Source organism: Triturus cristatus, chromosome 12 (assembly GCF_964204655.1).
Source record: "Triturus cristatus chromosome 12, aTriCri1.1, whole genome shotgun sequence".
Lineage (NCBI taxonomy): Eukaryota > Metazoa > Chordata > Amphibia > Caudata > Salamandridae > Triturus > Triturus cristatus.
In genome coordinates, this window is record NC_140595.1 from 163,285,125 (window position 1) to 163,300,766 (window position 15,642).

The 15,642-nt window shown below is 41.8% G+C and overlaps 1 protein-coding gene across 7 annotated transcripts in view; it reads right to left on the minus strand.

Annotated features, from left to right (window-relative positions):
• The window catches only part of LRRC71 (leucine rich repeat containing 71), a 382,267-nt gene that overhangs the window by 127,421 nt on the left and 239,204 nt on the right, over nt 1-15,642 (minus strand). For 6 of the 7 annotated variants that reach the window (XM_085640082.1, XM_085640079.1, XM_085640085.1 and 3 more), the window contains one exon: nt 13,159-13,284. In XM_085640082.1, coding sequence (XP_085496208.1) covers nt 13,159-13,284 — 126 coding nt within the window. The remainder of the gene's footprint in view (nt 1-13,158; nt 13,285-15,642) is intronic. The other variant, XM_085640080.1, reaches the window with a different exon arrangement.

A 15,642-nucleotide genomic window follows, 5' to 3' on the forward strand; every position in this document is an offset into this window, starting at 1 on the left:
ATATATAATAACTATAATATATATTTTTCATAGATAAAGCTACATCAAAATGACTGAAGGAGCTGAATTCATAACAAGCCAGAAGGGAAAAATGTTACTATGCTATATGGGGTACACTTACACACAGGAAAAAGTGTATGGTTTAAAAGTTAACTGGAAATGCACTAAATACTACTCTAATAAGTGCTATGGGCGTGCTACAACACGACAAACAACAGTACTATACACTAGAGAACATAACCACCCACCAAACATTACTGAAATCGAAGTCAGATCTGCTTTAGAAACTATAAAGGAAGCTAGCACAAGTTCTCAAAAACCTACCAGTGTAATTTTAAAAGAGCAGCTTCCCAAAATTCCTAAAACTGCTACTACACAAATGCCATCTGTAACTTCACTCAAAAGAACTATTGCACGTACTAAAAAAACCACTACTACTTCAACCCCAATTCCTCACACATACAGTGAAGTTATTCTAAGTCCAGAACAAAGTATAACTTTCAACAAAGAACCATTTGTCATTTTTGATAATAAAAACAATGACAAAAGAATAATAATATTTGGAACAGCTAATAATCTCTGTAAACTACAAGAATCACATAACTGGATGATGGATGGGACTTTTACCATATGTCCCAAACCATTTTTCCAACTATATACAATACATGTCATATATCACAATTGCAATATACCATTAATTTACACATTATTACCAAACAAACATAACTCCACATACACTGAACTATTAAATATAATAAAACAAAAAACAAATGACTTTTCCCCACAAAAAATAATCCTAGATTTTGAACATGCAATGATTAATTCTATATTAAAAACACACCCCCATACCTCCATACAAGGCTGTTACTATCATTTTAATCAATGCCTATGGAGACACATGCAAAAATCAGCCCTAAGCATTGAATATGCAACTAATTCATCTTTTGCATATCAAATAAAAAAACTCATAGCACTAGCTTATGTACCTGACACAGACGTAACAGAACATTACAACATTTTAATAGACAGCGCCTTCTACAAACAAAATGAAGAAAAACTAAGTTCACTATTGGACTATTTCGAAGATACATGGGTCGGCAGACTACATAGATCTGGCCACAGAAGAAACCCTAAATTCTTAATTCCCTGGTGGAACGTATACAGAAGCACCTTAAATGGAGAATCCAAAACTAATAACGCAGTTGAAGGATGGCATAACGCCTTCCTACAATCAACAGGCAGAACAAAACCAACACTAGAAAGATTTATATCATGCCTACAAAAAGAACAGAGTTATCAAGAGTTCCGAATGGAACAATCCATAACTCAGCTAACTCCAAAAACCTCAAAACAAACTAAACAAATGTATAAATATCTAGAGCAACAAGTAAAATTGTACCCTACTACCAAAGGCCTAGAATACCTAAACATCATAGCTAAAACACTTCTTTAAAGTACAAATACAAATAAATGACTAATTACCCATTTTCAATAATATCAAACACATAAAATATATGTATCTTATTACAAAAATAATTACTGTGTGTAACATATTTATACATATTGTCAAAAATATATTAACACACATTAATAATATTTGTAATAAAATAAAAATGAACAATAATATTAAACAATACCCACCCACAAGAAATAATAATAAATTAACTTACCACGTTTATTCCAAAGTCTGAAAAATCCATTTCCTGCTTACACAATCCAAACATTAAAAAAAAGGTTCCCAAAAAAAAATGCAAAAATACAACTGGCGATTAAATCCATAAGCCATTCACCAAATATCCTTCGAAAATCCATGAAAAACCCGAAAATAGCTAAAAATATTAAAAAACGATCCATGAAAACCGAAACATTTAAAGTAGTGTAAAAACCATATTGTTCAATAAAACGAACACACACTTCTTTAAAAAAAAAAAAGAGTCCATCCGAAACGAATAACCTAGAAAAGAAATAGTAAAAACAAAGCAACTGACATTCCCACCCACATAAAACAACACATAAACACGTACTAACAATAATACTAGATTTAAAACACTTCTAAATATACATTAAACACCTTAAACCTAACTTTCGAAACATGCCTACACATCGTTAAAAACACGTAAAAACACAACACGCAACTCTAACACATAACATTTCCAAATATAACTAATATATGTACAGCTACACTAAACATTATCTAACTAGGCTCAAAAGTAAATTTAAAACCATCTAAAACACATAAAACAAACCTTACCTTTCACGACGCGAAGTAACTCCCAACCGCGAGCTTCCCTTCAAACCAAATGACCCAAAACAACATTACCCGGTTACAAAATAGAGTGTCCAAAACATAATAAAACATTTAACTATACTAAAAAGCCCTAAATAAATCAGGTAAAACAGTAAATTCACACACAAATATTTTATATTATTTAGTAAAAATATACCTATTTTTTTAATTTACCTACAAAATGTCAACAAATGTTCCTAATTTGTAAAATTATATTAATAAATATTTTAAAATTTAAAATATTTATTATTATAATTTCTAAAAAGATAATACTACAGAACAATGTATGAAAAATTGTTAAATTTTTTTTTGCATAAATGCTAAAATTTTATTTATGTTAAAAAGATGTTTGTTTCGAAAACATTGTAAAAATAATTAATATTAATATTTTACATATTAATATTAATAAAAAAGGTATAACATGTTTGTACTACAAATATTAAAATGTTTATATATGAAAATATTTGTTAAAAGTTTTGTATAAAGATTTACAAAACCTATTGCTATGTTAATTTTAATTTAAAACACTACATTGTACAACATTATTAATAATCTTTATAATTTACTTAAAAATGTTTGAAAATATACTTAATGTACATAAAATTTGTTCTGACCTATATTCAATATGTTTGAATGTAATTACAATGTAAATAATACTATTTCTGAATGATCTTACTCAAATGAATAAACAATAACAAATTTAAAAAACTACAATAAAAACCATGTTCTTGTCTTATGAATTGTGTTTCTCTGATTATTAATATTAATCTTCTATTATGAATATTTAACATATAGAATAATTCTTTTATAAAAAATTACAAATCAATCAATATTATAAAATTACAGAATGCCATTACCCATTATTCCAATACAAAATATTCATATATTTTTCCTAATAATAATATTAAATATTCCAAACATATCAAATTAAAAGGTTACATGTATATATTATCCTAAACTATAAATATAGAATTAATTACTACAAATCCAATATATAAAAATACAATACAAATAATATTCACTTAAATATATTTTTATAACTACTATATCAATGTAATTTAATTAAATTAAATACCAGACAGATTAGAGTAGTTGCTGGACACTGACCATAAACAATTTACTATTCCCACTCCACTCTATAATAAATAAAAGTAGATGCTTGACACTGACCATAAATAATTTACTATTCCCACTCCAGTCTATAATAAATTAGAGTAGGTGCTGGACACTAACCATAAATAATTGACTATTCCCACTCCAGTATATAAAAAATTAGAGTAGGTGCTGGACAGTGACCATAAATAATTTACTATTCCCACTCCAGTCTATAATAAATTAGAGTAGGTGCTGGACACTAACCATAAATAATTTACTATTCCCACTCCAGTCTATAATAAATTAGAGTAGGTGCTGGACACTGACCATAAATAATTTACTATTCCCACTCCAGTCTATAAAAAATTAGAGTAGGTGCTGGACAGTGACCATCAATAATTTACTATTCCCACTCCAGTCTATAATAAAATAGAGTAGGTGCTGGACACTAACCATAAAAAATTTACTATTCCCACTCCAGTCTATAATAAATTAGAGTATGTGCTGGACACTGACCATAAATAATTTACTATTCCCACTCCAGTCTATAAAAAATTAGAGTAGGTGCTGGACAGTGACCATAAATAATTTACTATTCCCACTCCAGTCTATAATAAATTAGAGTAGGTGCTGGACACTGACCATAACTAATTTACTATTCCCACTCCAGTCTATAATAAATTAGAGTAGGTGCTGGACAGTGACCATAAATAATTTACTATTCCCACTCCAGTCTATAAAAAATTACAGTAGGTGCTGGACAGTGACCATAAATAATTTACTATTCCCACTCCAGTCTATAATAAATTAGAGTAGGTGCTGGACAGTGACCATAAATAATTTACTATTCCCACTCCAGTCTATAAAAAATTACAGTAGGTGCTGGACAGTGACCATAAATAATTTACTATTCCCACTCCAGTCTATAATAAATTAGAGTAGGTGCTGGACAGTGACCATAAATAATTTACTATTCCCACTCCAGTCTATAAAAAATTACAGTAGGTGCTGGACAGTGACCATAAATAATTTACTATTCCCACTCCAGTCTATAATAAATTAGAGTAGGTGCTGGACACTAACCATAACTAATTTACTATTCCCACTCCAGTCTATAATAAATTAGAGTAGGTGCTGTACACTGACCATAACTAATTTACTATTCCCACTCCAGTCTATAATAAATTTGAGTATGTGCTGGACACTGACCATAATTAATTTACTATTCCCACTCCAGTCTATAATAAATTAGAGTAGGTGCTGGACACTAACCATAAAAAATTTACTATTCCCACTCCAATCTACAATAAATTAGAGTATGTGCTGGACACTGACCATAAATAATTTACTATTCCCACTCCAGTCTATAATAAATTAGAGTAGGTGCTGGACACTGACCATAAATAATTTACTATTCCCACTCCAGTCTATAATACATTTGAGTAGGTGCTGGACAGTGACCATAAATAATTTACTATTCCCACTCCAGTCTATAAAAAATTACAGTAGGTGCTGGACAGTGACCATAAATAATTTACTATTCCCACTCCAATCTATATTGAATTAGGATTACTATATATGTTAGATTTTTTCAAACAATTACTAATTTGTAAACACTACCCACCCTTATCCCCTATAAATCCTACATCACTCTTATTAAATGAATTATCTTCTTAAAATTGTTAAATGTTAATTAAAATAACATTTCTAAATGGAAATAATTTTTTATGAATAATAAAATTTTGATATATTTATAAAACACTCCCCACCCTTATCCCCTATAACCCCAAAATACCACTTATGAAATTTTTTTTATTATTAAAAATATTAAAATTTACTTTTATTAAGAAATTAGAACTTTGCATTATATTTTTCAAAAATAAAATATTACATATATTTTGAATGCACTCCCCATCCTTATCCCCTATAACCCCCAATTCCCACTTATGAAATTTATTGTATTAGTAATTTATTTAATTTTAATTTTTAAACCCAAAAATTAAATTTCTATTTTTTTTTTATAAAATATTAAATATTTCTCAAAAACACTCCCCACCCTTATCCCCTATAACCCCAAAATCCCACTTATTAAATGTATTTTATTAGTAAAATGTTTAATTGTAAATTTTAATACAAAATTTTAAATTTAAATTTTTTTGAATTCAATATTAAATAATAAATATATATCTAAAACACTCCCCAGCCTTATCCCCTTTAACCCCAAAATCCCACGTATTACATTTATTTTCTTATTACAATTTTCACATTTAAAATTTTAAAACTAATTTGAAATGTTTATATTTCTAAATATAATATTTCAAAATTTATATCATAAATTATTAAATTTTATTACTAAAATTTTTAATTTTAAATTTTCATACCAAATTTGAATTTTTTTTTTTTAATTAAATATTAAATATTAAATATATATCTAATACACTCCCCACCCTTATCCCCTATAACCCCAAAATCCCACTGATTACATTTATTTTATTATTACAATTTTCACATTTAAAATTTAAAAACACATTTGAATTTTTTTATTTTTTTTTAAATATAATATTTCTAAATTTATATCCTAAAATATTAAATTTAATATTTATTTCCAAAACACTCCCCACCCTTAACCCCTATATACACAACATCCCACTAACAATATTTTTTTTCATTATTAAAATTTAAATATTACTATTTTGTTCAAAATTTAAATTCAAATTATACAAATATTTATTAAAATATTTTATTTCTAATATATATTTTTAAAACACTCCCCACCCTTATCCCCTATAAACCCAACATCCCGCTCCTAAAATTATATATCCAAATTTAAAAAATTATATTAATAATAGTTAAATAATTATATCCTAAAATATTAAATATAATATTTATTTCCAAAATACTCCCCACCCTTAACCCCTATATACACAACATCCCACTAAAAAATTTTTTTTTCACAATTAAATTTTAAATAATTGAATTTTGTTCAAAATTTAAATTTAAATTCTACAAAAATTTATTAAAATATTTTATTTCAAATATATTTTTTTAAAACACTCCCCACCCTTATCCCCTATAAACCCAACATCCCGCTCCTAAAATTATATATCAAAATTTAAAAAATTATATTAATAGAAAGAAAATTGTTATTTTTAATACACTTAAATAAACATTTGCTGACACTTCTAAACAATAATTTTTTACAAATCACAAAGTGACTTAATACTATACTTTTTCGATATTTTTACTACACGATATTATGTCTTTCGATATACTATACCTCGATATTTTACTACACATCACAATCTCGACATTTTTTACGTCGATATTGTTGACAGAGATATATTGTTCCATCGATATTTTGACTTCGATATTTCTGTATATCGATATTACATTTCCGATATTTTGTCTACTCACCTGGATGGACAAACCAAAGTCCGCCAATATTCTATGTTTATCAGATAGAAACTTCAGAGGCGAAAACAGTAGTCAAGACAGATACATATTTTTTTGTTCAAATCTCTGTTTGGTTTTATGCATGAAGTGCCGTTCAGATACATGCATTGGCTCAGCTTAAATGCCATAACGTACACATCACAAGTTACAACAATTCATGCAACAGTGCATTTTGTGTCCTCTAGTGCATCTCGAAACGAGTGCCGCAGGAGCTCCTGTTGGCATGTGTCGCACGGCATATGGGGGCTGGTTGTTGTAGCTGGCTTTTGTGGTATTACGGAAAGGTTAGCATGTGGGGGGATGTGGGGGTAATCGGGGTTAAAGTAAAAACAACGTGAACCGCTGCCCAACTCAGGTCTCTGTCGCTCCTCGTCGCTTCCCCGCGACTGTGTATGCCACTTGGTGGTAGCGTCAGTGATGCATAGTGAGATTCATACGTCTGGGTTATGCGTGAGGGGTGGAAAAGGAAAGGCAATTGATGGTCCATCCACCTAATATCCCCACTGTAGGTGCTAGTGCGTCATCGCTGCTACTTTGTCAGCTGTGGGGCCTGGAGCTCTTGGTCTGGATGCCAGCTGTTTTGAAAGTTCTGCAGTATGACACCCCAGCTGGCCGCTATCGGGATCTTGCGGAGCCCCAAAGTGTCTTCATGATGTAGGGCGGTGTATTCGGCCTGCAGCCAGACCACTAGTGTGAGTGACCAGGCTATTGCAAGAGGAGGCTCCGAGCAGTTCCCCCACTTTACGATTATGCGCTTAGCTGCAAGCAACCTCAGCTCCATGAATCTGGACGTTGCTTTGTGCCATGTTGATCTGCGGAAGAGTCCTAGAAGGCGCACATCCCAAGTGAACGCCACCGTTCGCTCAGTGCAGTCAGCCAAGTGGGTAGTGATACTTTGCCAGTAATCATCGAGGGCAGCGCTACCCCACAGCATATTAATGAGGTCTTCGTCCCCCAGACCGCATCTAGGGCAGTGGGCATCAGTTCGCTTGAAATACCCGTTTATTCTAGCTGGGGTCAGGTAAGCTCTTTGTACTATGTAAATTGTATGAGATGAAATCAGGCATTTCTGGGGATAAGGGTGGGCCCCTCCAGTATGGCCGCCCACTCACAGTCAGTCCATGGGCGGGCCAGATCTGTATCCCACTGATGCCTGAGAGACGTGAACGGATGCGCCGTGTGCAAATGCAATGAGCTGGCAAAGTCTTTTGTGAGGTGTCTCCCTCTGCCCATGAGATGGATATATTGGATTGTGAGGTGCATTGTGGGTTCCTACGACACGTCCCCCCACACAGTCCGCAATGCCACAGGCAGCGAGGTGTGGTGAAGGAACTGACCCTACTGTAATCCATCTTCTTCTGCTAGGGTATTGAAGGATGCCAATAGACCATCCCGATTGAGATCGCCCAGAGTCTGCAGGCCTGATTCCCGCCAGGCGGAGAGCTCCGCCTTGGAGGTGACGCGGCCACCCAGTAATGGCAGTGTGGCTGCTATGGGACGGCAGGGCAGGTGAGACGTAGGCTACGATGAAAGCACCTGTAGGCTATCAGGCATCATTTGTGGAGGCGCCCCTCTCTTCTCCCAGGGTGAAAGAGCACAAGGACCAACAAGTGTGTCCATGCTGGCAAGAGCGTGGCCATGTCCTCAACGTTTAGTCCACTGACCCATTTAGCTACCCACTGAAGTTGCGCCGCAAGATAATAGTGCTGCATACTGGGCACAGCAAGTCCCCCCTGGCCAGCTGGCAAGCACAGTTTGGACAGCGCAACCCCGCACCGTGCCCCATTCTAGATGAACTTCCGCCATGGTACGTTCAAAGGAATGGAAGAGAAGGGGGGCGGATGTATAGTGGCAGATTAGTGAAAAAGTACAGAAGCCGGGGCAAAACCACCATTTTAAGCAGTGCTATGGGGCCCATGGCGACGCCAGAAGAGCATCTGCGAGTTATCGCCCGCATGAGATTTCCCTTGAGTAAATCTGCTGGTTGATGGTATATCCGTACTACAAGGTATCTAAAGACAGCTACTCTACTACTCTACACTGTCTATGTCAACTGTGCGGGCTTGGAGCTCTTGGTCTGGATGCCAGCTGTTTTTAAAGTCCTGCAGTATGACACCCCAGGATCTTGCAGAGCCTCAAAGTGTCTTCATGATCAGGCCATCTGCCGTTTGAGGGGTTACCTCTGGAAGCCAACCGGACTCCGCACCAGATGGCCATGTGGCAGAGGAGCCATCATCACTTACGGAGCGTACTGAGGATGTGTCTGGGTCTTCCCTCCTTATATGTTTGTGTAGTGTTGCAGCTGCTTGCAACTCCTGCCGCCTCTTCTGTATGACTTGCTCTAGATTTAGGGTGGCATGTAGCTTTGAAGGGAGGCATCGATTCTGCCTGTGCTTCCCTCTACGGCTGGTCCCACATGGGTGGTCAGCCTGTTCAGGCTCCCCATGCCCAGTCTGCGATATTTGGTGGTTAGATTCTAACCAGGTCCAGGCTTCCTCTGCTGTGTCAAAGAATCGTGCATTGCCATCAGCTACTACTCGGAGTCTAGGCGGGAAGAAGAGGGAGTATTTGATTCCCAGCGTGCGGAGACGCTGCTTAACTGCCAGGAATGATCCTCTCTGCCTCTGCACTCCCATGGTGTAGTCAGGGAAGAAGAGCACTGTAGCATTGTCCACCTTCACCTCTACCAATTTGCGTATTTCCCTAAGGACAGAGCCCCAGTCCCTGTAGTTAAGTAAGTGGAAGAGAAAGGGTCTTGGGTTTGCCCCCGGCAGCAAGTGGTACACCGGTACACGATGGGCCCTCTCTACCACAAAGGAGGAGAGCGCACCGTCCGGCAGTAGGTCAGGCAGCCATGCTTCAGTGTACGCCGATGCGTCTGCTCCTTCCTCTCCTTCGGGCAGTCCCACTACCCATATGTTGTTTCCTTTGAAGTGGCCTTCTGTGTCTTCTGCTCTTCTTCCCAGCAATTGCACACAAGCCATGAGGTCCTGCATGTCTGCGGATATGGGACGGGCGACAGGGTGGATCTCAGTTATATCATGCTCAACATCCCGCACCTTGTCAGCCAGCTTGCAATGATCAGCATGGAGCAGAGTTAAGTCCACTGTTATTTTGTCAATGCGGCCCTCAAGGGAGGCACGTGTTTGCTTGAGGGAGGAGCCTACTGTCTCCACTGCCTGAAGAACAGTGTCCAGCTTGGAGTCGAGGGTAACAGTGGTTGCCGGTTCTGGCAGCTTCTGACCTCCCGCCAACTGGACCGCTGTTATTGCAAGCGCCGGTGTCTCAGATGTTCCCGTATTTAGGCGGCCCATTTTTGCGCCAGATGTCCAGTCGTAGGAGAGGGCAAGTGTCACAGTCCATTGTGCCCAGCAGGCCCTGCCCCTCTAGAACCCCCGTCCTCTGCCCGGTTGCACACCAGCTAGGCGGCCCCCGTTAATCAACACAGGTGCAGAGCCACGCACACCGAGTGCCACATCATCAAAGGACAAGGAAAGGCAGGCCCAGCCTGAAGCCGCTGCCTGACCCCCGTTGCTCAGAAGTTTATAGTTTCTTGCAGTGCAGTGTCTCAGCAGCAGGCAGTGAGCCAGACTTTGCATCTGGGCCCTGGGTCCGATCTGAACCCGAGCCCCAGTGCTCGTCACCGTCCGTGCCAGGACCAACAGCGAGCAATAGTGGTAAAGGTCAATTAGTGGTGGCCCCTCTAATCATGCGCACATTCACAGGGGCGTAGCCCCATCCAGTAACATCGCCTGCCCAGGTCTCATGTATATGGTCCACACGTGTCAGGTCTGGGCCCATTATGACCCCCGAGCCCCACCAACTCTACTCCCTACTTCCTCCTTACCTGAGTACAGTCTGTTGCACCCTCTGCATTTAGGAAATCCAGACAGTAGATGCCGCTAATGCACTGGGCCCCACAGGTCCAAGCACGGCATCCACCACTGGGACTGCCGGCTGCCGTCCAGTATCAGTGGCGTGACGATGCTTCCCCAGGCACGAGAGCCCCAGCACTCTCGCTGTGGTACGCAGTCTAGCTCAGGCTTGACACAGCCCCCGGGTTTCTCTCACCGCAGTGTTCAGGCAGCACCGCCACCTATGATCCCGAGGGCGGGGCTAGCCAGTCCCCCTCTGCAGCCTCCTTCATGTCTGGCAGTCCAGCAGCGACACAGTATGTCCGTGCCCTGGAGGCCCGCCCTCAGCCGTGCTGCTCCACGAATGGTGCCGACCTCCTTGTGGTTCTGTTAGGCAGCACCAGGTCCAGGCGAGGCTCCACTAGGTCTAACATGGGCACGTCGGTGATCCACATGTTTGCTGCAGGCATGGTAGCTAGTCTTGGGCTCCAGCAGGCGTTGCAGCCCGGTGTCTTTTGCTCTGGCACACGTGTGCATTTACGGGCCCAGCACAGCCTCTGGACCCCAGCCGCCGGCAGCACCCCCGGGCACTCACATGCCACTGCCACTCTGCCCTTCTCGGCTCTTCTGAGGCTTACTAGCCCTCCCAGGTCGCCAGTCGTCCCAGCCAAGGGCCCAGATGTTGGCCTTACATCTGGTCAGCACAGTCCTACGTCTGTCTCTGGCGGCATCAGCCCACAGCGGCCTGCAGGCCGGCTCCCCACACAGGCTCAGGATCCAGGCGATATCTCACCCCGGGGTGTTCACCGCCGCTTAATAGCCAGTAGTTTAACAGTCAATAGATGCCCAGTGCTGATAAAGCCCGGTTAGAGAGTGGATGGCACCGTTGGCATATGTTATGGTGCGGATAACGGAGCTAGGATTAGGAGCCTCACTAGGGTGCATCCGCCATCTTGGCTGGCTAGCCTCGGCCTTCAAGACAAATACATCTTTAGTAGCCACACTATCTTCCCAGGGATCATTTTCTCATGCTCATCTCAGACATTGTCCTAAAATTAGTCTTGAAGAAGAGGTGCCTTTAATTTCCTGTTGCTCATTATATGGTTCATAAAATTGAACTGTATACATTTGCTCTTCCTCCTCAGGCACAGATAATAGATCTATTTGCCCTGTAGCTTATGCCGGTGCAGCGGTATTGACATAATGCTCAAGGAGAATCAAATGCATAGACTTTATGTACTCTTGAACACAGATTCTAATCAATGGGTTCTAATGGACCTTTACTTGCCTTGCCCGACTCTGGTTGCCCTTTTTAATGCCCACGGTACTGCCCATTCCACCACTTTTGTGCCAATGGGCAAGCCATCCTCATGGTCATCAAGATCAAGGTCTCCACACTGACTCTTGGGTGCTCCATCCTAACACCCCTAGGATGGTGGAGGGAGATGGTATCCAGTGTTTGGAGAAACCTTGGCGCTCTTGTAGGGTCAACACGGAATATTCCATGAGCAATATCGAGAACTCTCATCATGGGAACAGCAGGAAGCATGGGCAGGCGTATGGGCAGGCACAAACGTTACATGGGTCCAGACTCTCTGCTTGCCTTTGTTGTACAAGAATTAAAACGAGGCCTCACAGCAGGTGAACCTGCATGACATCTCCTAGATCTGCAGCTGGACACCATTGTCCCTCTGCATAGGCTACAAAAGCAGGACAACATGTGAAAGGACCACATAGATCTGGTGTGGCTCACAGCCTAGCAAAATTCCACCACTGCAACCAGTCCAAGATGAGGTAAAGGCCAGTAGACATGACCAATGCAGTCCTAGCCAAGGGGCTCAAAATAAAAGTACATTGTGGAACTTGCCTTGATACGAACACATTAAGGGGATTCCCTTATGAACAGTGCTAAGACATAAACAATCACTTTCTTGCATGGGATAATGCGAAAGACTCGCAGTAGAGCAATTTACAGTGGTTACAGTGATGATTGGGATATAGTGCTTTGCTATAACAGCTGTTGACAACTCGAATACCAGTATGCCACTTTTGAGGTGGAGGTAATTTATGACTCCACACTGTAACCCTGCAGAGACACATCTAATGTATTTTATCCTCACACCACGTCCAGCACTCAACCACCACTGTGTACAGCTGAAACTCGCCCAACGAGGTGGGTTGTGTCCATAATGGGGCCTTGAACTGAGTATTGCCCTCAGCCAAGCCCTGTAATCAACCCCCGCTACGCACTGCTGAAGTGCATTCTAAGTGAGTTAACATGACATGGCAGCCAGGCTTTACCCAACCCCTGTGTGTGGCCAACTGCATTCATATAATAGGCATAATTATCCATCCTCCATAACTGATCAATTTGACTCCATGTGAACCAGTGTACCTGTGCTATGTACCATGTTAGTTTCCTTTGTACAACGTTTCTGTTGGAAATGTTATGGCGGGAAAAATAGTTACCTTGTCTTTCTTTTTGCCTGTACTCTTGCTTTGTTTTAAGGTCTGTGGTCCTTTTTCAGCCCCGGGGATACTTAGGTGGCTTTGAGGTCGATCTGTTTTCGGATCAAATGGTTTTGCTGATACCTGCTGAACCAACATGAAATAATTATCATCAATAGGTGGTAACTTTACACTGCACTTGATTATAAATTGTTCTCCCCTCTAAACACTCCTCAGTAACTTGATAACACCTCCAAATCGGTGCGTAATTTGAGCCGGTGGTTTACATTGCTTGACACTGGCACTTAATTGCAAACACCAGCACTTATAATATTCTGCCACATGGTGGCACCATTTGTCTTATTTAGAGATGAGCACAAAAAAAGTTATTTATGAATTTAATAAACATAATAAATTACTAATAGCTGCCACCCAAGCCATTCTTATAGCTTTGAGGGCCTGGAATTGTCTGAATTGTCACACTCGTAAGAGTGTGATGTACGTGTGTCTGTACTGTCATTGGTAACTATGGCAAGGGCCATGGGTGTTGCAAGCTGAAGTGGCGTATGACAAGTGCCATGGTACTTTAAAAAAAGAAAATTACTAATTTAGCACTGCTCCAAATATGTTAAAAGTTAAATGGCCCAACTCAGAAAACAAAAAAACCTGGGTTCAGAAAAACGCTGGGGTGGTGGAGTGTGCGTGTCCTACAATGGTTGGACATACACTGAGTTGTTTAAATACCCCTCACACACCAAGAATGACCCATGGTGTCATGCTTCATCATAGGGGTCTTCCCGCCCCGCTGCGGGACGGGGCGTGCTACGGCCTGCGACTACGCGGGAGCACTGATGATAAAGTGCTATGTGTGATGCAAAAGGAGGGTCTGGGGTAAATGTAACTGTGAGTTAAAAAGGACCTGGCCCCTTAAGACAAAAAAACTTTAATATGTCGAGGGGGGCTGGTGCTGGTAAAAAGGTGGTGCGGAGATTCCCTACTAAGGTGCCAATTCCGATCCGGTAAAAACCGGGTACGAACCGTCGGACGGAGCCTTTTTTCCGTCCGACTCGTACCCGGTGCGAAATCCATCCGAAAATGCAAGTACGAATCATACGGAAACACCATTTCCGTACGATTCGAACAAAACACCGACCGAACAGAAACTAAACACAATTCCGATCCTGAAAGGAGCCGACGTGACGTCGGTACGCATCCAGCCTACGTTTCACGAACCAGGAAGTACGATTCGAACCGACGTCATCCCGCACGGAAAATATTTACCGGCTGCCAAAAACTGCCGGGAAATCAGGACGACACACGCAAGGAGCAGCTGGACGCGACGAACAGACATGGACCCGAACCTACGTGCCATCCCTGCCCTCCTAGCAGTCCACCTGGCGTACAGGAACCGACGCAGACGCCGCAGAAGGTCAGCACAACAACCAGGGGCAAAGGGGGGGGCAGGGGCAGGACACACAACACCAACACATGGTACCAAATCACACATGGCCTGGACATACCTGACCATCAGGGCCTGGTCACTTCCAGGGGGTGGGGGCAAGGCCAGCAACGCAAGCGTCCGCCACAACGGAAGTGGATGGTCACGCGAACCGGTACGTACCCTACCCAGGCCGCAAGAGCGTGGGTACGGAACGTACCACGCGTCCCCCTACGTCACTCCAACAATAGCGGTACGGCCCGTACCCACGTCAGAAAGGCCTTGGTACAGCTCGTACCAGCATTGCTGGGGTCATGTAGGGGTACGCGTGGTACGACCCGTAGCCACGCCCCCAAGGCCTGTGTACGGTGCGGACCCCACGGCCCGCAACAATGGTGGGACGCACCGTACCCACACACCAAAGGCATGGGTACGGCCCGTACCCAGGCACGCAGAGCGTGGGCAGGGGTATGTACGGACCGTACCCCCACCCGTGGAAGTACGGCCCGTACCCCCACCCGTGCATGTACGCCCCGAACCCCCACTCGTGTATGTACGCCCCGAACCCCCACCCGTGTATGTACGCCCCGAACCGCCACCCGTGTATGTACGCACCCAAGCGCCACCCGTGTATGTACGCCCCGAACCCCCACCCCACCCTGGTATGTACGCCCCGAACCCCCACCCGTGTATGTACGCACCCAAGCGCCACCCGTGCATGTACGCCCCGAACCCCCACCCCACCCTGGTATGTACGCCCCGAACCCCCAGCCGTGTATGTACGCACCAAACCCCCACCCGTGTATGTACGCACCAAACCACCACACCAGCCGTGTATGTACGCACCAAACCCCCACCCCAGCCGTGTATGTACGCACCGAACCACCACCCGTGTATGTACGCCCCCTAACCCCCCCCAGCCGTGTATGTACGCACCGAACCACCAGCCGTGTATGTACGCCCCCGAACCCCCCCCCAGCCGTGTATGTACGCACCAAACCCCCACCCGTGTATGTACGCACCTAACACCCACCCCAGCCGTGTATGTACGCACCGAACCACCACCC